Genomic DNA, 20,996 nt, shown 5'->3' on the forward strand with positions numbered 1-20,996 from the left:
TTTTTTTTTTACAAATTACCTCTCTCTCTTACATCTGAACCTTTTTTCTCTAATTTCAAATCTGGTCTGAAAACCTCTTGTTTCTTTAGCTTTGAATACTGCTTATGATTTGCAGATTATTTGCAGTTGGCTGACTTAAGTTGAATGCTAAGAGCATTTTTGCCATTAGGTTCCCTGTTTCCTTCTCTCCCTTTGTACGTTTCTGATTGCTTGATTGATACTCTATCCTTTTCTTGCTTTTATTATTTTGTTTCTTCATCGCTCTGATTTTTGTTAACTGTATTTATGTGACGACTCCAAAAATTGTTAAATTATTTACCATAACAACTGCAACAAGTTCAGTCACTGCTGTCCTGTAAGAAGCAACTAAAAGCCTTTTGTTTCAACAGGCCTTGTATGGTTGGCTATTTATAGTTACTATAAATTTTATGTAGTTACACAAGAACTGTAACTGAAATTTAAAGGCAAACAATGAGGAGAATCACAAAAATACATTATTACAGTGCTATTTTAATGTTTGCATTTTTATTCTTAATTGTATTATATAAGCTGTCTTGAATCATAGATACTGCAGGATACAAATTCAGTAAATAAATAATTTTTTAAAAATAAGTGCAAGCTAGGTCTCTCCTCTAGTTTGCCATTGTTTCTCACCTAAATATCCTTTTAGGGTAGGAAAGGTCAATTTAACCAGGTAAAAGGCTTTGAAAATTGCATCTTAATTACTGCTCTTTAATTACAGTGAAAGAATGATCAGTATTACCTTTCTCATTGGAGACGATCTATCTGGGGAAGAAGATTCCAAAGATTAAAATTAGTGTTTGTCTGTTAAAATCTCACAAAATGCCCAGTAACAAGGTACCTTACACAGTCTGTCAGAGCCCACCTGCCTATCATCTGCCATTACACCAGGATTTTTTAAGGGGGGTTATTTTCACATGCGGCAGGAATCACAGATTCTGAGGCTTACAGGAGCAGTGAACTCACACTCTTGAGTCCTCCTGTTTTCTCACTTCCATGCAGGGCACAAAATTGAAACATTCTGATGTTCGACATTGTTGAAGCAGGTGTTCATCAAATTTCAACAATGTTCTCAGAGAAGCATTTGAAGGTGTTATCAATGTTATATGGTTTATTGAAACTTAATCGCAGATCTAAACCGTTTACAATCTAAAAACAGACTTCCACAGGAGGAAAAAACACAATAACCGATAGGAAAGAACATCACAGTCATTCAGGAAATGATAAAACTCAGCCCAAGAAAATAGAGAAGGAAAAGTGAGAGCATCAGAAACACCAGTGGGGACATGAGGGAGGCAAAGGAAAAGCAAATGTCTTACTATTCACTGCTGAATTGATAAGCACATGCAACATTGCATTAGATGATCGTGATGCTGTGGAGCTCAGAAATAAAGGCGTCTCTCCCATGAGCTATGCCAGCTACTCCATGGAAAGGCTTACCTTGGGTAGATTTTCCACAGGCAGGCATCCTTCCGAGACATTCCTTATGAGCTGCTGCTCTGCACCGAGTACACCGATAGCCCTGGAAGAAAAGGCCTCTACTCACAAGGGAAAGGGAAAGGAAGAAAGAAAGAAAGAAAGAGAAAGAAAGAAAGAAGGGTGTGAGCACATTTTGCATTATACTCTCCACGGACAGTTATTATTATTTTTTATTTGTTACATTTGTATCCCACATTTTCCCACCTTTTTGCAGGTTCAATGTGGCTTACATAATACCGTGAAGGCGTTCGCCAACACCGGTAGAGAAACAAATACAATAAGGTGTTGTGTTCGAATAAGGTTCATGTGTACAGACACATTTAGGAATCATGAAGAGGAACAGAAGAGTTAGTTTATGACCATTACGAGCTTTGGTTTCATTGTGTTGCATGGTTCAGGCGTTTAAGTTGGGTCGGTTGGGTATGCCTTTTTGAACATGTTGGTTTTTAATAGTTTTCGGAAGTTTAGATAGTTATACGTTGTTTTCGCGGCTTTTGGTAGTACGTTCCACAATTGTGTGCTTATATAGGAGAAGCTGGATACATATGTTGATTTGTATTTGAGTCCTTTGCAGTTTGGGTAGTGGAGATTTAGGTATGCTCATGTTGATCCGATTGTGTTTCTGGATGGTAGGGAAGGGCGATGAAAATGATAAAGGGAATGGAACGACTTCCCTATGAGGAAAGGCTGAGAAGGTTAGGGCTCTTCAGCTTGGAGAAAAGGCAGCTAAAGGGTGATATGATAGAAGTCTACAAGATAATGAGTGGAGTAGAGCGGACAGATGTGAAGCGTTTGTTTACACTTTCAAACAACAACAAAACCAGGAGACACAAGATGAAGCTAGAATATGGTAGATTTAAAACAAAATGAAAACCTCTGCTTTGCACCACCTTAACATTACTAGACTGATAGAGGCCATGAAGGGGCAGTTGAGCAGATGGAAGGCTCTCCCACTTACCATGCATGGGAGGATACACTTATTTCGAATGGTGGAGTTTCCAAGGTGGTTGTATACCTTCCAGGTGCTCCCCTTGCGGTTAAAAAGTAAGGACCTGCAGCAGATTTACACACAGGTGAGGAAATTTATTTGGAGGGATGCAAAGCCTAAACTCCCATTACATTTATTGATGGGTACGTGGACCACAGGAGGGATGGGTCTTCCAGACCTCCATCGTTACAACCAAGCTTGCTTGCTGAGACACCTTGGGGATTGGTTGTTGGACAGAGAGGACTTTACCCATCGAAATATGGAGCAAGAGTACTTTAAGCCCTATCATTTGTATTATTTACTACAGTGTCCAGGGAACGCAGTAACATGCTCGGTGGGAAGTAGTGTATTATTGGGGCCCCTGAGGGGTGTTTGGAGGGACTTAGTTAGGAGTTGGGGGGTAGTGGCAGACATCTCGGACCTCCTACCATTACAGGGCAACCCCCAGTTCACACCAGGGTTGGAGTCAAAGGTATTTCAGAGATGGACGGAACTGGGCATCACACGGTTAGAACATGTTCTTGGTTTTCGGGGACAATTGTTGAGCCTAGGGGCTTTAGGGGTGGGGATAGACATTAGTCATCTATTTGCATATGGTCAGCTGGCCCACTATGTGCACTTCCTTAATCAAGGGAAGTTGGGAGGGGCGGAGGGTAAGGGAATTCTTCAGTACTATTCCTGGAGAGATGCTGTCGATTTCTGGGCTGCAGAAGGCCCTGTGGTGTTTGGGACCTGGGAAAGAGGTTGGGAACATTCGAGTAAGGTGGTGTTAAGACTTACAGCTGCCAAATTTACCACTCGATTTCCGGAAGTTGGTTTCTCGCATACCCTCGCTATCTGGGAATGCCGCGCTCTGGAAATGCCAGTATAGAATCCTGTATAGGGCATATATGGCCAAGCCTCAGGTGTTTCGAATTGGAGGAGCACTGGACCCACTGTGCTCCAGGTGTCAGCGGGAGGAGGGAACATTGTTTCACTCACTTTGGGAGTGTTATAGGATCCAATCTTACTGGAAGCAGATAGTTCAGTATCTGGAAAGGGTGGTGCAGTGCAGTGGCGTAGCCAGAAAGCAATTTTTGGGTGGGCCAACAAGTCAGATGGGTGGGCACCAGGGTTGCCAACTTTTTTGAAATTGAAAAACTTGCCACCTGATACCCCACCCCATGCTCCAGCTCTACTCCACTCCCAATAACTTCAATAAGGGTAGCAGTGCAGGCTTCAGGGGAAAGTACAAGAGATTGCACTCTTCCGCCTCCATTGAGGCTCGGGTCCCTAACACACATACTTAGCCTGTATAGTAAGACCAAACACTTTTCAACATATCTTTCCAGTTACACGCTATAGAAATGATCCCAGAAAGTATAGTCTAGTATTAAAGGCAAATAAATTCTGCATCCACAGAACCCCCGGTCCCTCTCCCAATGGGTAAAGAGCAGAGTTAGGACATTTCCCCATAAAACTCACCGTAATCTCAACAGCCGCCATATAGTAAATGAAACAATCTTTAAAACAAAATGTCACTCATAACCTAATGCAAATCTACAATGCCAGCACTAACTTCCAAAAGAAGGATCCTACCTATGAAAAAGGCATTGCCCTACATATTACAGTGGGGCCGTAAAATATCAATACATCTATTGGGAAAACTAAACAAACCAAACTTACTACAGAAGGCTACATAGAAAATTCATGCTAACAGAATACTGGAGGTGGGACTTCTCTACAACATCCCTGTAGGTCTCCTCTATGTACCTCTCTGTCTCCCTCAGCTCCACCAAGTCTGTTACTCTAGCCTCAAGAGAATGGACACGTTCTCTAAGAGCTAGGAGCTCTTTGCATTTTCTCCTGTGCAAAATATAAACATAGTACGTGCCAGGGATGGTGTTGGAGTGCAACTAGAGCAATTGCTCTTGGTCCCCTGGCGGCCTGGCCAGAGAGAGCCACAAGCATGATGGAAGCTGAAGGCAGTGCAGTCTGGTGATGGGGTTCCCTCCCAAATTTATGGCCTGGGCTCCAGCCATGTCTAACACCAGCTCTGGCAAGATGTACATTCCAAATGTGACACATTTTAATCACAAAATTGAAAAAAAAATGATTTTCTTTCTACCTTTTGATGTCTGGTTATTTTATTTTTCAAATCAGCTTGGTTCTAGTCTCTGGTTTCTGCTTTCTTCTGTCTTAATTCACTTACCAGGGTCTCCTATTTGTCATTTCTTCTCTCTCCATGTCCACCATCCATCTCCCATCTCTGTGTCCCTATAGTTCCTTGTCCAGTATCTCCAGTATGTTCAAATTCCTGCATCCATCACCACCCTTCTATCCCCTACCCCTGTGTCCAGCATCACCCCTTGTGTCCCTATGCCCTCACATGCCCAGTATCTCCCTTTTGAGTTCCTATTGTCCCCTATGTCTAGTATCTCTCCCCTGTGACCATATACCCCTCCCTCCAAGTGTCCAGCATAGCCTCTCTATTCTCACATTCCCCCCTCTCTGTCAGGCATTACCCCTCTGTGTTCATATGTTATTCCAATACAGCATCTCACGTCTGTTTCTGTATCTCCCCTTTCTTCCTTACTCACACCAATGTCTCTTTCTGCTCTCCAATCCCACCTATCCAGCTACTCTGCTTCTCTCTTCCAGCTTTTGGCTCTTTCTCCCACTGTGGGTTAAACAATTTGTCTCCCTCTTCCTTCATCCCCTTGATCTGCCATCTCTCTCCCTTCCCTCTAATCTCTCCTCCTGGTACAGCACCTCTCTCCCTTCCCTCAAGCCTCCCCTGCAGGCCTTCCCTCCAGCCTCTAGCCCCCTCCCCACAGGTCCAGCACCTCTCTCCCTTCCTTCCAGCCTGCCCCCCTTGCAGGTCTAACAACTCTCTTCCTTTCCTCCAGCCCCCAGCCTCTCTCCCTTGCAGGTCCAGCACCTCTCATCCTTCCTGCTCCAAAGCCTTCCCTGCCACGATCAGCTCTCTTCAGCGCAACTTCCTGTTTCCCAGAGGGCAGATCGTGGCAGAGGGAAGGCTCTGGAGTGCTCAGCGAATCACTGCTGGCCCCGCCCTTAATTTAAACCGGATGCTATTGCTTACGGCAGGGGGGTGAGGGAGGGGAAAGAGAAAAGAAGACTCAAGTGAAGCTGCGGTTGCGATCGCGATCGCGGTTGCGGTTTTGATCCATTATTTTTGGGTGGGCCTTGGGTGGAAATGGGTGGGCCTGTGCCCACCCAGGCCCACCCGTGGCTACGCCCCTGGTGCAGTGTAGGATCCAGTTTACTCCCCTGGGGGTTTTGCTTGACCAATATGAAACGTTTAAATTATCGCATAAAGGGGCTCAGCAGGTCGTCTGAAAGGCCTGCATAATTGGGAAGAAACTTATAATGAATAATTGGATGAGTGCGGAAGCGCCAGATTACTGGAATTGGAGAAACCGACTGTATGAGATGTTGTTGCAGGAATGCAGGGTGGCAGGGTCCTCCCCAAAGAGAAAGAAAGTATTTTTGGAGATATGGGACTTTTATATACAGTCGCTGTCCTCAAAGGCTCGTAGTTTTATCCTGAATAGACTTTGATAGCCTTATGGTTCCTTTTTATTATTATTATTATTGTATCATTTCTCAAGTGTGGTAAGGTTGGAGGCAGTGGTGTGCTGGAGCGGGCTCGCACCGGCTCGCAAGAGCTGGTTGTTAATTTTTTAAAGATCATGCGAGCCAGTTGTTCAGCATGGCGAGTCGGCTCCAGTAAACAAGGTAAGCATGGCAGGAAGGCGCCACAAGCCATGCTTACCCCGTTTATCTTACAGCGGTGGAACGTTCAGAACTGCAGCGTTTGACGCGTGTAGCTACAGTGGTGGTCGCAGCAACAGTGGTGACGTCGTCAGCCATCCCGGCCCCCAAAGTGCTCCATCCACGGCAAGCAGCAGAGCGGCTCCGGAGCCCTGAGCCGGCCCGTGTCCATGGTGCTGCCGGCCGCCAGCCCCGAGGGACTGACGGCCGACGTGCCGCCTCGGAAGCGACAGTGGCTGACGCACCTGAACCCGGAGGAGAAGCCACTTCGGGGGTGAGAGAGAGGCTCATGCGAGACTCCGCTTCACTGTCTCCCGGCCGAAAGTGGGCTGGCGGTGCGTGCTCCTGATCTTACCCTGTGTCCCTGACCTGGCTACTGCGCGCACCAAGCGTCGTTCTCACCCCGGCGGCCGGGGGAAGGGACTTGACTCGAGCCGGGTGAGTCACTGTGCGGTGCCTGCCTGGCAGCGCTGACATGGAGCCCTGCTCCGGGCAGCGCCTCCTGCTGGGGGATTTCAGAGATTGCACGGTGCTGTTGCCAGAAGCGCTCTTCCACGAATTGCGTGCGGTTTGTATATGGGGTGCAAGATGAGCAGCTAGGTGTGTGCTTGCGTTAAGCCTTCGGGTTCAAGTTGCAGGCTAGACTAGGCTTCAGGGTGTTGCAGGTGCATCAGATGTTCCCCCTCTAAAAATCTGCTTTACCTCAGTGCACAATCTGAACTGTACTAGAGGGTGAAGTCCGCCAAGATCTTAAGAAGCATCAGTGCCATTTACCTCTGTACTGAAATTCTTTTTTTTTAGGGGTGGGTGTTACTAGTAAGCACCACTCAGTCCCTTTACTGCTCTTCAGTAAAGTCAGACTGAAATTGAGTAAAGAAGGAAAAGCTTTTGTGTGCCCTGAGAATGGAAAGGACAAATCAAACTTGGGTATAAAGTATCACATACCAATAAGGGAGAGAGAAGAAATGCTGGACATGGATAGAGGGGAGGGAAGAGTGAGGAAGGAGATGTGATGAGGGAAAAGGAAGAGAGGAGAAAAACTGCACATGGATGAAGAAAATAGGCAGAAGTTGGATTCACTGGACAATCAAGTCTGCGGGGGACTCAGCTTTTACTTACAGATGTAGGGCAAGAAATGAAGAAGAAAGGAGGAAAGTAAAGAAATAAATGGAAAGGAAGCGCTGGAAACGGAGTTAAAAGGACAGATAGCAGCAGAATCGGATACTGGGCCAGAATGATCAGAAAAACTAAGTCACCAGACAACAAAGGTAGAAAAAATCATTTTATTTTCATTATAGTGTTTGGAATATGTCCACTTGAGAATCAGGTGCTCAACATTAAAAGTTTATATTTATTTACTTATTTATGGCATTTTATCCCATATTAAACATGATTTAGATTGGAACCTGGGATCATTTAATTTTTTTTTCCTGGAGTAATGAATTGCCCCCCCAGGCTTTCTCCCCAGCTATAGCCAGCTCTGCAATGTGGGGGGGGGAGGCAGATGTGGACGGGGGGACGCAGATATGGACGGGGGCACAGAGGTGGATGGGGGAGGTGGCGCAGAGGTGGGACCGGGGAGAGAGCCTGTTAAACATTTACCAGCACACCACTGGCTCTCATACATGTTTTTTTTACTGTTGATTGATTAACTGTTTTTAGATGAAGTAGGAAAGTTTGCATAATGTAAGTACATTGTACGATGTATGATTATGATTTTGTTGTAAGTCACCTAGACACAGTAGTATATGGTGGTATATCAAATCAAGAAATCCAATCTAATCATGTACCTTAGAAGCATCTGGCAAGTTTTGCAAGAAGCTGTCTCTTCAAAGGTAAACATCTGGAACTCATGGCCATTGGCGGTAGCATCGCCTGGATAAATATTGGACCTGCACAAAAAGAAATTTGGAGGTTAACATTTGTATGGAACTGCTTCAAAAGGTGGCAGAGAACCAGGAGATCTACACATCAGTGTGCTGTGCGTGTTGTGAGTGACACCTCCTCTGTAAGTTTCAACCCCACTTTACTAGGGCTGGGCTGTCATTTGAAATGACATACACTGTCATTGCATGTTGCTACCAGAAGAAGAAAAAAAAATACAGCATTTCATGTTTTGTCATTTGTCAATAATAGAGCAACACTCTGTCCTGATAAGGGAACTACAACACATCCACAAACCTTTGCACATGTGCAAACTTGTGCGTGCATATGCACCCTGTAAGGAAAAAAATGGGTGTGCCCTCTTTCTCAAGCACGTGTGCCCAGGGTCGGCCCAAGGCAAGATCAGTTTTTAGCTATAAAGTTCTACTTCAGGTATGCTGCACTATTTCCCATTTCCCATCTCTCTTTTCCTATCAGCCACATGAAGGAATTTCTGGCTGGTCACAAACTCTGATGGTGCCTCCCGTTGCTAGGGCAACTCAGCTATCTGGTATAACTTGTTACAAATGTAACTCACTGAGAAGAGGTATGGCAAGGACACCAATTGCAAGCCTCCAGCACATATGCAAGACCCAATTACAAGTCTCTAGCACCTATGATTGGTCCAGGGTAGAGGAGAGGTGGATGCTCACCACAGCCTATAAAACCATGCTGCAGACAAAGAAACTCTGAAAAACTAGGCATGCTTGGAAAGAGAGTTTCAGATCCATCCAATGGCCTATTTTTTCCCCAAACGGAGTACTCTCCCCCCTTCGTAAAAACGAATTCTCTATATCTAAGAATCTTTCTTTCGTTCATTCTTTCTTTCTTCCTTTCTTTCTCTTCTTTCTGTCTGTTCTGTGACCTTTGTATGAGGAATAAGCTTTCCTTCCTTCTTTTTCTCTTCTTTATATAATTAGTCTGATTACTTATAATTACCAGAGGTACTGATGTTAGATTTTGTAAGTTTGTTACTACTGATATCTGATGCTGTGCTGGTGAGTAAGAATAAAAAGACTTTTCTCTCTAATTCCTGTTGAATTTTTTGCTTGTAATATTTTGTAACATGTTTAGAGACTAGCAAACCAAATGTGCAGCCTAGTACAAAACTGCCATCTGAGGTAGGGATGAGATGCCATCCTGCGACTGGCCATGACCTGGCATCATCCCCTTTCCCTCCTCAACCCTGTTCCCATATTTATCTTATTTTTTTCTTTTCCAAAAGGCAGCAGTGGCAGCGACTCCCATAGGCTGCCCTCTTTGAGCTACTGCATCCCCCCTCTGAGGAAACAGAAGTTTGTCAAGAGGTGGGCTGCAGTAGGGAGAAGAGGCCAGTGCCAATGGCAGGGCAGCCTATGGGAATCTCTGCTGCTGTCACTGCTGCTTTTAGAAAAGAAAAAAGTAAGTAAATACAAGGAAAGAGGGTTGAGGAGGGAAGGGGGGAGATGCCGCTCAATGGAGAATCAGTTTAAATGGTCCAAAAGCATTAGCGGGGATATTATATCATCAACCAAACAACTCAGCTGTAACAAGTGATCATTTGAATTTCTTTGTTTCTCTTTTCAAATTCCAAACAAAGTTCCAACCACCATGAAAAAGTTCTTGAAAATTGAAAATATTTATTATCACAAAATCCAACAAATGCTCTTGACTTAATTAAATAGATTTCATCTGTACAGACACTTTAAAATGTTGTTAGGTAGACTTTTATCAATACTTTTTCATCTTTTGCAGTGCATGGACACCTCCACCAACATGTAGTATGTTTTGCAAATCACTGCCTCAGGATTTGGTACGCCGCAACTAAAATTTAAGACTGGCAGTCAGAACCAAATGCATAAATTTAAAATTACATAGCTGTACCATATATAATAGCTAGTTCTGCAGTCACCATCTTGATTTATAAATATTGGGATATTTTGCAGATTCACATTGGGTTACGAGAACGCCCCGATAGCATATCGGAGGGGTAGAACCATTGGAGAAATACTTACTTATAAGTGGCTGGATTACTAACTACAGAGGGAGCTAATTGGCAAGTGGCAGGTATTACACGTAATATTTGTGCTAGAATGAATACAAATTGTAACAGCAGTAATGTCGTCTACTTGATACAATGCCCCTGCTAATTAAGTTATATAGGTAAATTTACGAGACTGGTAAAACAGAGATTGAATGAACATAAGTCTCACATAAAAACTGCAACTTTGACAGCCCCTATTGCTAACCACTGGCGTGAAAAACACCATGAATGGACAGACATCAAGTGGCGCATTATTCATCAGATAGAAATGGGTAAAGAGGGAGGGGACATTGATAGCTTACTTAATTATAAAGAACAATAGTGGATCTTCACATTGGGTACTGTGTCCCCAGGTGGGTGAAATTTAGAAATAGATTGGAACGCAGCATACCCTACCGATCCATAAATGCCTGATCTCTGCAACACAACAAAACTAAAGTACGTAATGGACATAACTCTTCAGTTGTACGATTCCCTAACTGTGGCTGTGCCACATGAACTTTATCTTACCACAACATCACTTTGTATTTCTTTACACTGGAGTCTGCAAACGCCTCTCCGGTACTATGTAAGCCACATTGAGCCTACAAATAGGTAGGAAAATGTGGGATACAAATGTAACAAATAAATAAATAATTCATATTGATGATGTCATTGTGTTGTAGCAATCTCATTGGGCCAACGGGGTTCGTGTGTTCTATTTAAATGGTTTAATAGTAGTGCACTGGATTCAGTATGCAGCAGGCACAGACGCAGTATATGCGATTCTTTGCGTATAAGTTATGTGAAAGTTATTTACATCTATCTAATTTTAAATTTATGTATTTGGTTCTGACTGCCAATCCTAAATTTTAGTTATGGTGGACCACACCCAGAGGCAGCGATTTGCAAAACACGTCGCATGTTGGTGGAGGTGTCCGTGCACTGCAAAAGATGAAACAGTATTGATAAAAGTCTACCTAACATCAATATAAAATGTCTCTACAGATCAAAAATATTTAATTAAGTCAAGAGTATTTGTTGGATTTTGTGATAATAAATATTTGAAAATTTCAAGAGCTTTTTTATGGTGGTTGGAAGTTTGTTTGGAATTTGAAAAGAGAAAAAAAGAAATTCAAACTATCACTTGTTACAGCTGGGTAGTTTGGTTGGCTTCGTGGAGAACGTCATCTGAGGCCTCTGTCTCACTTGGCCTAATAGCAGGGCCACAACTAGGTTGCCCTCTTTCTCAAACAGGTGTGCCTCTTTCTACATAGTGCCCTCTATTATCAGAAACTGACAAAACAGAATGGCCAGAAAAACCTGAAAACGTTTACATTTACATTACAATGATTCTTGTATTCTGCAACATCCCTCCTCAGGTTCCATGTGGATTAATAGATTAAAAATCTCGGACAATACCAAGGAACTACATCAATATTAAAGACTATACCAATTTGTATTGCACAAAATCCAGAAAAAACATAATCACAGTAAAATACCACTAATACATCAAAATTGAAATATCACAAAATTCAATAAAAACATTCTCACAAGAAAGTGGACAAAGCTGTGGAATTAATCTTTCGTTATAAATACTTTTGAAATAAAAAGTAGACAATAATGAATTCTAAATTTTAGCCCTTTGAAATGAGATAGAAGATAAAATAATTCTTTGATCTAGTTTTAGAAACAGTTGGAAAACCAAGCCTCATTCGATTTTGTAAAGCATATGTCTCACTACCAGACAATATTTGAGCAATCGGCATCAGATAATTGGGGCCGGGTCATACAAGATTTTTTAAATCATCAAACAGATTTTGTACTGTAGTTGTACCTCAATTAGCAACCAATATAATTTCAGAACAAGCAGCGTGGCTCGCTCACATTTGTAAGCTGAGAAAATTAGTCTGGAAAAGACAGGAAAAGACTTGAACATCTTCTGGCTGCCCAATCTTACGTTATACGTAGAATGTAACCGAAACATCCAAGTAGGGACATGCTCACTTCTGATGGAGCTTTAGAAAAGGATCTGCCATCAGAGAGCATTTTCGGAGAGACATGCATTAATACACGTGTGTGTGCATGTATGCATGTGTGTATGTGTGTGTGTTTATGTATGCAAACCAGCACATCCAGTAGCAGCAGCTATTTTACAAATATTCATTGAAAAAATGACCACCACAAATTCAGCAGCTTTCATGTGGAGATGGCAGTATGTGTTTGTGTGTACTTGTACATGTGTATGCATGTGTCTGTATGTATTCGTGTGTGTACTTGTGCATGTGTACTTGTATGCATGTCTGTGTGTGTATGTGTGGTTTCTCAAATTGTACATGAAAGTTGGGCAAGTTTACAAATTACAGGTATGTGTAATTGCAGCATTTTTTTTCTTTGAAATAATTTTTATTGAAGCATGACAGCAAGAGAACAATTGCACAGATTACAGGTCATAAGTACCTTCTGACCCTGCTGTCCATAATGAGAGATTTCAAGAGTGACTGCAAACATTTTCTCCCTTAAACCCACCCCTGTGTTGCACGGAAGCCAGACTGTCCTTCAGTGGAATATCTGATTTCTAGTGGCAAGCTGCAAAGTGGAACCAAAGCGCTCCCAACAATGGGAGCTACCTACGTTCCTGTACCCGCTCCGCCGAACGCCTCTGGCGGAAATCTCGGGCCCTTGCTGATTTCTTACACTTTAAGTTCATGCTGACCTCCTTCCAATCTGCTCTTTTACGTGCCAAACAGGATTATTATATCCAACTGACCAACTCTCTTGGCTCAAATCCTTGACTTCTCTTCACCACATTGAACTTTCTCCTCAAGGTGACCCCTCCCCCAACTCCCCCTTCATTATCTCCTCAGACCCTTGCTGAATTCTTTCACAACAAGGTTCAAAAGATAAACCTTGCTTTCTCTACCTCACCACCTCTCCCTCCACTAGTCCGTTCCCCTCTCTCTCCTTCCCCTCATTCCCTTTCCTCCTTTCCTGAAGTTACTATTGAGGAAACTGCACTTCTCCTTTCTTCCTCAAAATGTACCACCTGTTCCTCTGATCCCATTCCCACCCACCTTCTTAATGCCATCTCTCCTGCTCTTATTCCTTTTATCTGTCACATTCTCAACCTCTCACTTTCCACTGCGACTGTCCCTGCTGCCTTTAAACATGCTGTGGTCACACCTCTCCTTAAGAAGCCTTCACTCGACCCTACTTGTCCCTCTAATTACCGACCCATCTCCCTCCTTCCTTTTCTCTCCAAATTACTTGAGCGTGCTGTTCACCGCCACTGCCTTGATTTTCTCTCCTCACATGCTATTCTTGACCCACTACAATCTGGTTTTTGCCCTCTCCACTCAACCGAACTGCGCTTACTAAAGTCTCCAATGACCTATTACTGGCTAAATCCAGAGGTCACTATTCCATCCTCATTCTTCTTGATCTTTCCGCTGCTTTTGACACTGTCGATCACAGCATACTTCTCGATACCCTGTCCTCACTTGGATTCCAGGGCTCTGTCCTTTCCTGGTTCTCTTCCTACCTCTCCCTCCGCACCTTTAGTGTTCACTCTGGTGGATCCTCTTCTACTTCTATCCCTCTGCCTGTCGGCGTACCTCAGGGTTCTGTTCTTGGTCCCCTCCTCTTTTCTATCTACATTTCTTCCCTTGGTTCATTAATCTCATCCCATGGCTTTTCCTACCATCTCTATGCTGATGACTCCCAAATCTACCTTTCTACCCCTGATATCTCACCTTGCATCCAAACCAAAGTTTCAGCATGCTTGTCTGACATTGCTGTCTGGATGTCTCAACGCCACCTGAAATAAAATATGACCAAAACCGAGCTTCTCATTTCCCCCCCCCCCCCCCCAAACCCACCTCCCCGCTCCCCCCGTTTTCTATTTCTGTTGATGGCTCTCTCATTCTCCCTGTCTCCTCAGCTCGAAACCTTGGGGTCATCTTTGACTCTTCTCTCTCCTTCTCTGCTCATATCCAGCAGATTGCCAAGACCTGTCGTTTCTTTCTTTACAACATCCGTAAAATCCGCCCCTTTCTTTCTGAGCACTCTACCAAAACCCTCATCCACACCCTTGTTACCTCTAGTTTAGACTACTGCAATCTGCTTCTTGCTGGCCTCCCACTTAGTCACCTCTCCCCTCTCCAGTCGGTTCAAAACTCTGCTGCCCGTCTCGTCTTCCACCAGGGTCGCTTTACTCATACTACCCCTCTCCTCAAGACCCTTCATTGGCTCCCTATCCATTTTTGCATCCTGTTCAAACTTCTTCTACTAACCTATAAATGTACTCACTCTGCTACTCCCCAGTATCTCTCCACACTCGTCCTTCCCGTGCACTCCGCTCCATGGATAAATCCTTCTTATCTGTTCCTTTCTCCACTACTGCCAACTCCAGACTTTCGCGCCTTCTGTCTCGCTGCACTCTACGCCTGGAATAAACTTCCTGAGCCCCTACGTCTTGCCCCATCCTTGGCCACCTTTAAGTCTAGACTGAAAGCCCACCTCTTTAACATTGCTTTTGACTCGTAACCACTCGCCTCCACCTACCCTCCTCTCCTCCTTCCTGTACACATTAATTGATTTGATTACTTTTTTTTTTTTTGTCTTTTGTCTATTAGATTGTAAGCTCTTTGAGCAGGGACTGTCTTTCTTCTATGTTTGTGCAGCGCTGCGTACGCCTTGTAGCACTATAGAAATGCTAAATAGTAGTAGTAGTAGTAGTAGTAATGGCGAAAACATCTGCCTGAGGACGAGGAGGCATCTGAAAAAATTTGAGCCTCCATAGCCAGCAAAGAAGTCATTTGCATCCGGCAAGACGAGAAAGTAGGGGTCGCGGGCTCTCTCCACTGTTGCAGAATAGTCTTTTTTGCCATCAGCACCAGTCTCCAGAAGAAGTCTAAGAGGCCCGGAGGCGAGGGTGTAGGTAATTGATAGTCTTCAAACATAATCTGGGGGCCCTTATGGAGGGTGCATCCCCACATTGCCTCTGACTCACGTAACACTTTTGCCCAAAAGCCCTATATTCTGGGACATCATCCACAACATATGACCCAGCGAGGCCGGGGTACCCAGGCATCTTGGGCATTCTTCCGAGCTTGCAAATCCTGCCTTGTGTGCCCGACGCGGCAAGATGTAAAGCCTCAAAAGAAATTTGTACTTTAATTCCCACAGTGGGCATTGCAGGTGGTTCGATATATCTGGTGCAGGCAGGTCTGGATGTGCTGGCTGGACAACTGTGTCAGCGAGTCAAAGTTCCAATTCGTAGCCAGCCATGCATAATCCAACTCGGATGAAGACTCCTGCAGGTACTTATGATGAAAGGCTAAAGGCACCAAGTTCTGAGAGTTCAGTGTGAGCGCTTCACTCAGTGTCTCCTGAACATCTTCGCACAAGTCTTCCCAAGGCAGACTGTTCACATAATGCTGTACTTGAAAATAGGCAAAAGAGTCTGTGGGGGGCAGTTGATAACGAGTACACAGCACCTCAAAGGGCTGCAGTTTACCATCCTCCGTGAGCAACTGGGACAGGTATTGAATCCCCAGAGTCTTCCAGCAAGCAAACACCAATGAGTCTATTCCAGCAGGAAAGTCTGGGTTGTGCCTGATTGCCAAAAAGGGGGTCACTGCTGCCGAGAAGTGGTGGCATCTACACAGCCATCTCCAAACTGCTCGTGCTGTGTGGATAAACAGGTTAAAACGTAGCTGTGTTGGGGAGCGCTTCGTTATTGTGTGTATCTGCCAGCTGAAATTGGATCTGCAAAAAAGGTTAGACTCCAGTCCAGATAAAGAAAAGTCATTTACGTTCCTGTAATAATATATCTCATTGTGCAAGCTACTGTTAAGTGTCTCAAGTTTAACAGACCTAGTCCCCCATGTGATTTGGGCTTCTGCAAAATTGAAATGGGTAGTCGGACCCTTTCCCCTGCCACAGATATACCCGCAACATTTTATTCAGTGCTTTTTCATTCCTAACCCACAAGAACAAGGGCAACATCTGAAAAACTTACAACCACTTCGGAGCCCAGATCATATTGAAGAGTGCTATGCTCCCCAGTAATGAGACCGGGTAGGCTCGCCACAGGCTAAGGGTCTTCTGAAGGGAGATCACCAAGGGACGAATGTTGCAGGCATATAACGTGGGCAGATTTTCTGGAATAATAACACCCAGATATTTGATCCAGCCATCCCACCCAGGTAACTGGGAAGTTCCCATGCCATGAATTTTGTATTGTTGGAGAGGAAGGAAGGGCCACAGACTTACTAAAATTCAGTTTGAACCCCGAAAGAGCACCATACTCAGAGATCAATTGGATTAAATGAGGGATAGAGGCTTGGGGGTTAGTGAGAGTTAACAATAAGTCATCTGCAAAGGCCATAACTTTGATCTCTTTATGTTGTATTGTGACCCCCTCCAGTGCCACGGTGTTACGTAGCATTCCGAGAAGCGGTTCAAGCATGAGAAGGAACAATTGGGGGGAAAGAGGACACCCTTGTCTCATACCACGAAGGATGGGGAACGATTCAGTACGGTGCCCATTAACTAGCAAGGCTGCTCTTGGGTCCGCATACAATGCCGACACTGCCCTAAAGTACCAGCCCGAGACCCCTAAATAAGTGAGGGTGTCAAATAAGAATTGCCAGTGTACCCTATCAAATGTGCACTCTGCATCCAAAGTGGTCACCACCAGAGGAATTTCCATTGACAGCAGGAGAGGGCCAGCAATAACTTGCGAATATTACATACAGACTGGTGCCCTTTAACAAAGCCAACGTGGTCTGGGTGAATGTATTCTGGCAGACCCTCAGCCAACCTGTTAGCCGGTATCTTAGATAGTATTTTGACATCTACGTTTATGAGTGAGATTGGGCGGTAACTCCCGGGCAAATCCCTGGGACGGTCTGGCATAGGCAGGAGACAGATTAATGCTGTGTTTTCATCAGGGGCGTAGCTACGGGTGGGCCTGGGTGGGCCCAGGCCCACCCAATTTCAGCCCAGACCCGCCCAGCGCCAGCACCCATTGCCGGCCACTGCTGCTTTTCCTGTTGAGTAGCAGGGCCGGGGGCTACAAAAAGAAGAAGCGCTAACGGCGCTAAGGACGAGAAATGTTTAAAAAAAAAAAAAAGCGCGGCACTGGCAGGCACTGTCTCGGCAGCCTTGAGGCATTGGCTGCTGGCTCGCAGGCTCCTCCCGTCTGCGGGAGGAGCCTGCGAGCCAGCAGCCAATGCCTCAGCAGCCAATGCCTTAAGGCTGCTGAGACAGTGCCTGCCGGTGCCGCGCTTTTTTTTTTTTTTTTTTTTTAACATTTCTCGTCCTTAAGTTAGCGCCATTAGCGCTTCTTCTTTTTTGTAGCGCCGGCCCTGCTGCTCAACAGGAAAAGCAGCAGTGGCCGGCAATGGGGGCTGGCGCTGGCATGCAGGGCGGGCCTCGTCGAAGAAAAGAGGGAAAACATGGAAGGATGGGGAGAAAAAGAGGGAAAACATGGAAGGATGGGGAGAAAGAGGGAAAACGGAAGGATGGGGAGAAAAGATAGAAAACAGATGGAAGGATGGCAGAGAATGAGGGAAAACATGAAAGGATGGGGAGAAAAGAGGGAAAACAGATGGAAGGATGGCAGAGAATGAGGGAAAACATGGAAGGATGGGGAGAAAGAGGGAAAACGGAAGGATGGGGAGAAAAGATAGAAAACAGATGGAAGGATGGCAGAGAATGAGGGAAAACATGGAAGGATGGGGAGAAAGAGGGAAAACGGAAGGATGGGGAGAAAAGATAAAAAACAGATGGAAGGATGGCAGAGAATGAGGGAAAACATGGAAGGATGGGGAGAAAAGAGGGAAAACAGATGGAAGGATGGGGAGAAAGAGGGAAAACATGGAAGGATGGGGAGAAAAAGGGAAAACATGGAAGGATGGGGAGAGAAAGAGGGAAAACAGATGGATGGGGAGAGAGACTCTGGATGGAAGGATGGGGAGAGAAAGGGGAGAGACTGGAAGGATGCAGAGAAAGGTGAGAGACTGGAAGGATGTGGAGAGAGAAGGGACACTGAACAGAAAAGGGTAGAGTGATACAGAGACACTGGTTAGGGAGAGAGACATTAGATGGAAGGATCAGGAGAGAGGATAGATGGATGGAAGGATGGGGAGAGAAAGAGGGAAGACGCTGGATGGAAGGGTAGGGAGAAAGAGGTGACACTGGACGGAAGGATGCAGAAAGAAAGAAAGAAAGAGGGGAGACTACTGGAAGGATGGGGAGAGAGAGGGGAGACTGGAAGGATGGGGAGAGAAAGAAGAGAGCTGCTGGATGGAAAAGGAGAGTAGTGAAAGACTGGAGAATAAGAGGAAGGGGCATGGGGAGAACAAGGGTGAGAAAAAGATGAAAAGCCATAAGTAGATGAAGGAAATTAAAGAATGGATAGTAAGAATGAATTAAATCAGGACAGAGAGAGAGAGAGAGAGGCAGAAAAATATTGAAGAAAGCAAAGAAAAAGGAGAGAAAAATGAGAAATGGCCAGGAAACCGTGGCAGAAGAGTTAAACGAAAACGAAGGAAAGCAGAATCTAGAGACTGGGAGCGACACAATGAGAAAAAGTAAATGGCCATACAAGAAAGGTAAAGAAAATTATTTTATTTTTAATTTAGGATAAAGTAATATGGTACCTGTGTTAATGAAGTTTCAGAGACCAATACTTCCTTCCTTAGGTCAGGCGAGGATACCGTAACAGCATTATACTGACCTGAGGCAGGAGGTTTTGGCCTCTGAAAGCTCACTGAAAAGGGTGTTATGCTATTAAATAAATTTTTTGAAATCTGATGCACTGAAAAGCAGCACTTTACCCTGTGTGACAAATGCATCTGATTAGCGTGACTAAATTTTGCTGGGGGAGGGGGGTAGAGAGAAAATTTTGTGCCCACCCACTTTGGGTTCAGGCCCATCCAAAATTGGCAGTCTGGCTATGCCACTGGTTTTCATGTCTCAGAAATCCCTGTGTTTCAATCACCTCTTCAAGATAGTCTACAAGGGGGCCCAGTATTTGAGTCTGCATCATCTTATAAAACTCTCCCGTGAAGCCATCTGGGCCTGGAGCTGAGTTCAATATTAAGCCTTTAATCACTCTTTGCACTTCCTTAGCAGTGAGCGGTGCATTGAGAGCATTCATAAAGTCTCCTGCAAATCTAACCAACCCTGACCTCTCTAAGTATGCTTGGATGTTGGACAGTGCCACCCCTGCCATCTCAGGACTAGAGTACAATTCCTGAAAATGGGTCACAAAAGTCTCCGCCATCTCTTTCAAATTAGATGTGACACGCCCTGAAGAGGTCTTTATAGATGGTATGTGCTGGGGGCCCTCCCACTCCCTGACCACCCTAGTGAGCAGTGCACCCATTTTATTCCCAAATCTAAAGAATTTCCGCTTTGTTCGTAATAGCAACTGTGTGGTGCGTTCGTGAATGTAAGGGTTCAATGCTACCCTAGTGGCCTGTAGAATGTCAAAACTGGTGTCAGAGGGGCGGGCCACGTAGGACCGTTTCTCCGCCCTTAGTTTCCGCTCCAGCTTTACTATGTCATGCACTAATCGTTTTTTGCGGGCACTAACATAAACGATATGTCCCCTTAGTACAGCTTTACCCATAGGCCAAAACAATACGGGGTCAGTCTTATGTTCTTGATTGTGCCGTACATATTCATCCCATTGTCGTTGCATGTAAGCTAGAAAGTCTCTGGAGTGATACAAAAACGAGGGAAAACGCCACCCCGAGTTTTGTTGCTCAGATGGGGCCGCCTCCACATCCACCCATATCAGGGCATGGTCAGAGATCTCTTCCGGGCCAATCACCTCTGATACGACCTGGGGAAACAGGCCGCTACTCAGAAATAAGTAATCCAGACGAGAAAGGGACTGGTGTGCTCAAGAGGTGTGCGTGTAATCACGCTCCTTGGGGTGTAAAAACCTCCACGGATCCAGCAGGCCTAAAGTCCTGCACAGCCCTTGTAATTAAATTTCTCCCTACCCCATTCGAGTATGTGGTGCCCTAGAAGGATCCATCTCTGGATCTAATACCATGTTCATGTCCCCTGCAACTATCAGAGGGTGGGACGTGTATTTAAAGCATTCTTTTAGGAGGAGACTGCAGAAAGATGGTTCCCTAGGGACCAGGGGCGTAGTCACGGGTGGGCATGGACACACCCAGGCCCAGCCACTTTCCCTCCAGGCCCACCCATCCAACATCCTTCGTTCGCTGTCGCTGTCTTTTCTCCCGTGGTTCTGGGTACAGCCGTCCAGGAGGCAGCATTCAGCGTTGCCTGCCTGCCTTGAAATAATTCTTCTCCCTAGGCTCTGCTGCATCGGTCCCTACATTCTCTTTTTCGCCCGTCACACAGCGCTGCCAATCACACAGGCAGCTCCGTTCCCCTTTGCCATGTCCATCTGGCCCTCTCTGATTCACTTCCTGTTTACATAGGGCCAGATGGACGCAGCAGGGAGGAGCAGAGCTGCCTGTGTGATTGGCAGTGCTGTGTGACAGGCGAAAAAGAGAATGCAGGGACCGATGCAGCGGAGCCTGGGGAGAAGAATTATTTCAGGGCAGGCAAATCTGAACGCTGCCTCCTGGACAGCCGTACCTGGAGCCGCGGGAGAGCAGTGACAGCGAGCGAAGGATGTTGGATGGGCGGACCTAGAGGGCAGAACTAAAGTAAGTGCTGGACCTTTGGGGGGAGGACGGGGGGGGGGGGGGGGGGGCTGGAGGGAAGGGATACCGGAGTCGGACTTGTAGGAGGAAGGGGATTGGAGGGAAGGGA

General features: G+C 45.3%; 1 protein-coding gene across 2 annotated transcripts in view; it reads right to left on the minus strand.

Annotated features, from left to right (window-relative positions):
* The window catches only part of VAV1 (vav guanine nucleotide exchange factor 1), a 126,545-nt gene that overhangs the window by 28,264 nt on the left and 77,285 nt on the right, over window positions 1–20,996 (minus strand). For both annotated transcript variants that reach the window (XM_030196869.1, XM_030196868.1), the window contains 3 exons: window positions 8,053–8,154; window positions 1,462–1,559; window positions 764–786 (listed from right to left, as the gene is read on the minus strand). In XM_030196869.1, coding sequence (XP_030052729.1) covers window positions 764–786; window positions 1,462–1,559; window positions 8,053–8,154 — 223 coding nt within the window. The remainder of the gene's footprint in view (window positions 1–763; window positions 787–1,461; window positions 1,560–8,052; window positions 8,155–20,996) is intronic.

The sequence above is a fragment of the Microcaecilia unicolor genome, chromosome 3 (genome assembly GCF_901765095.1).
Source record: "Microcaecilia unicolor chromosome 3, aMicUni1.1, whole genome shotgun sequence".
NCBI classification, from domain to species: domain Eukaryota; kingdom Metazoa; phylum Chordata; class Amphibia; order Gymnophiona; family Siphonopidae; genus Microcaecilia; species Microcaecilia unicolor.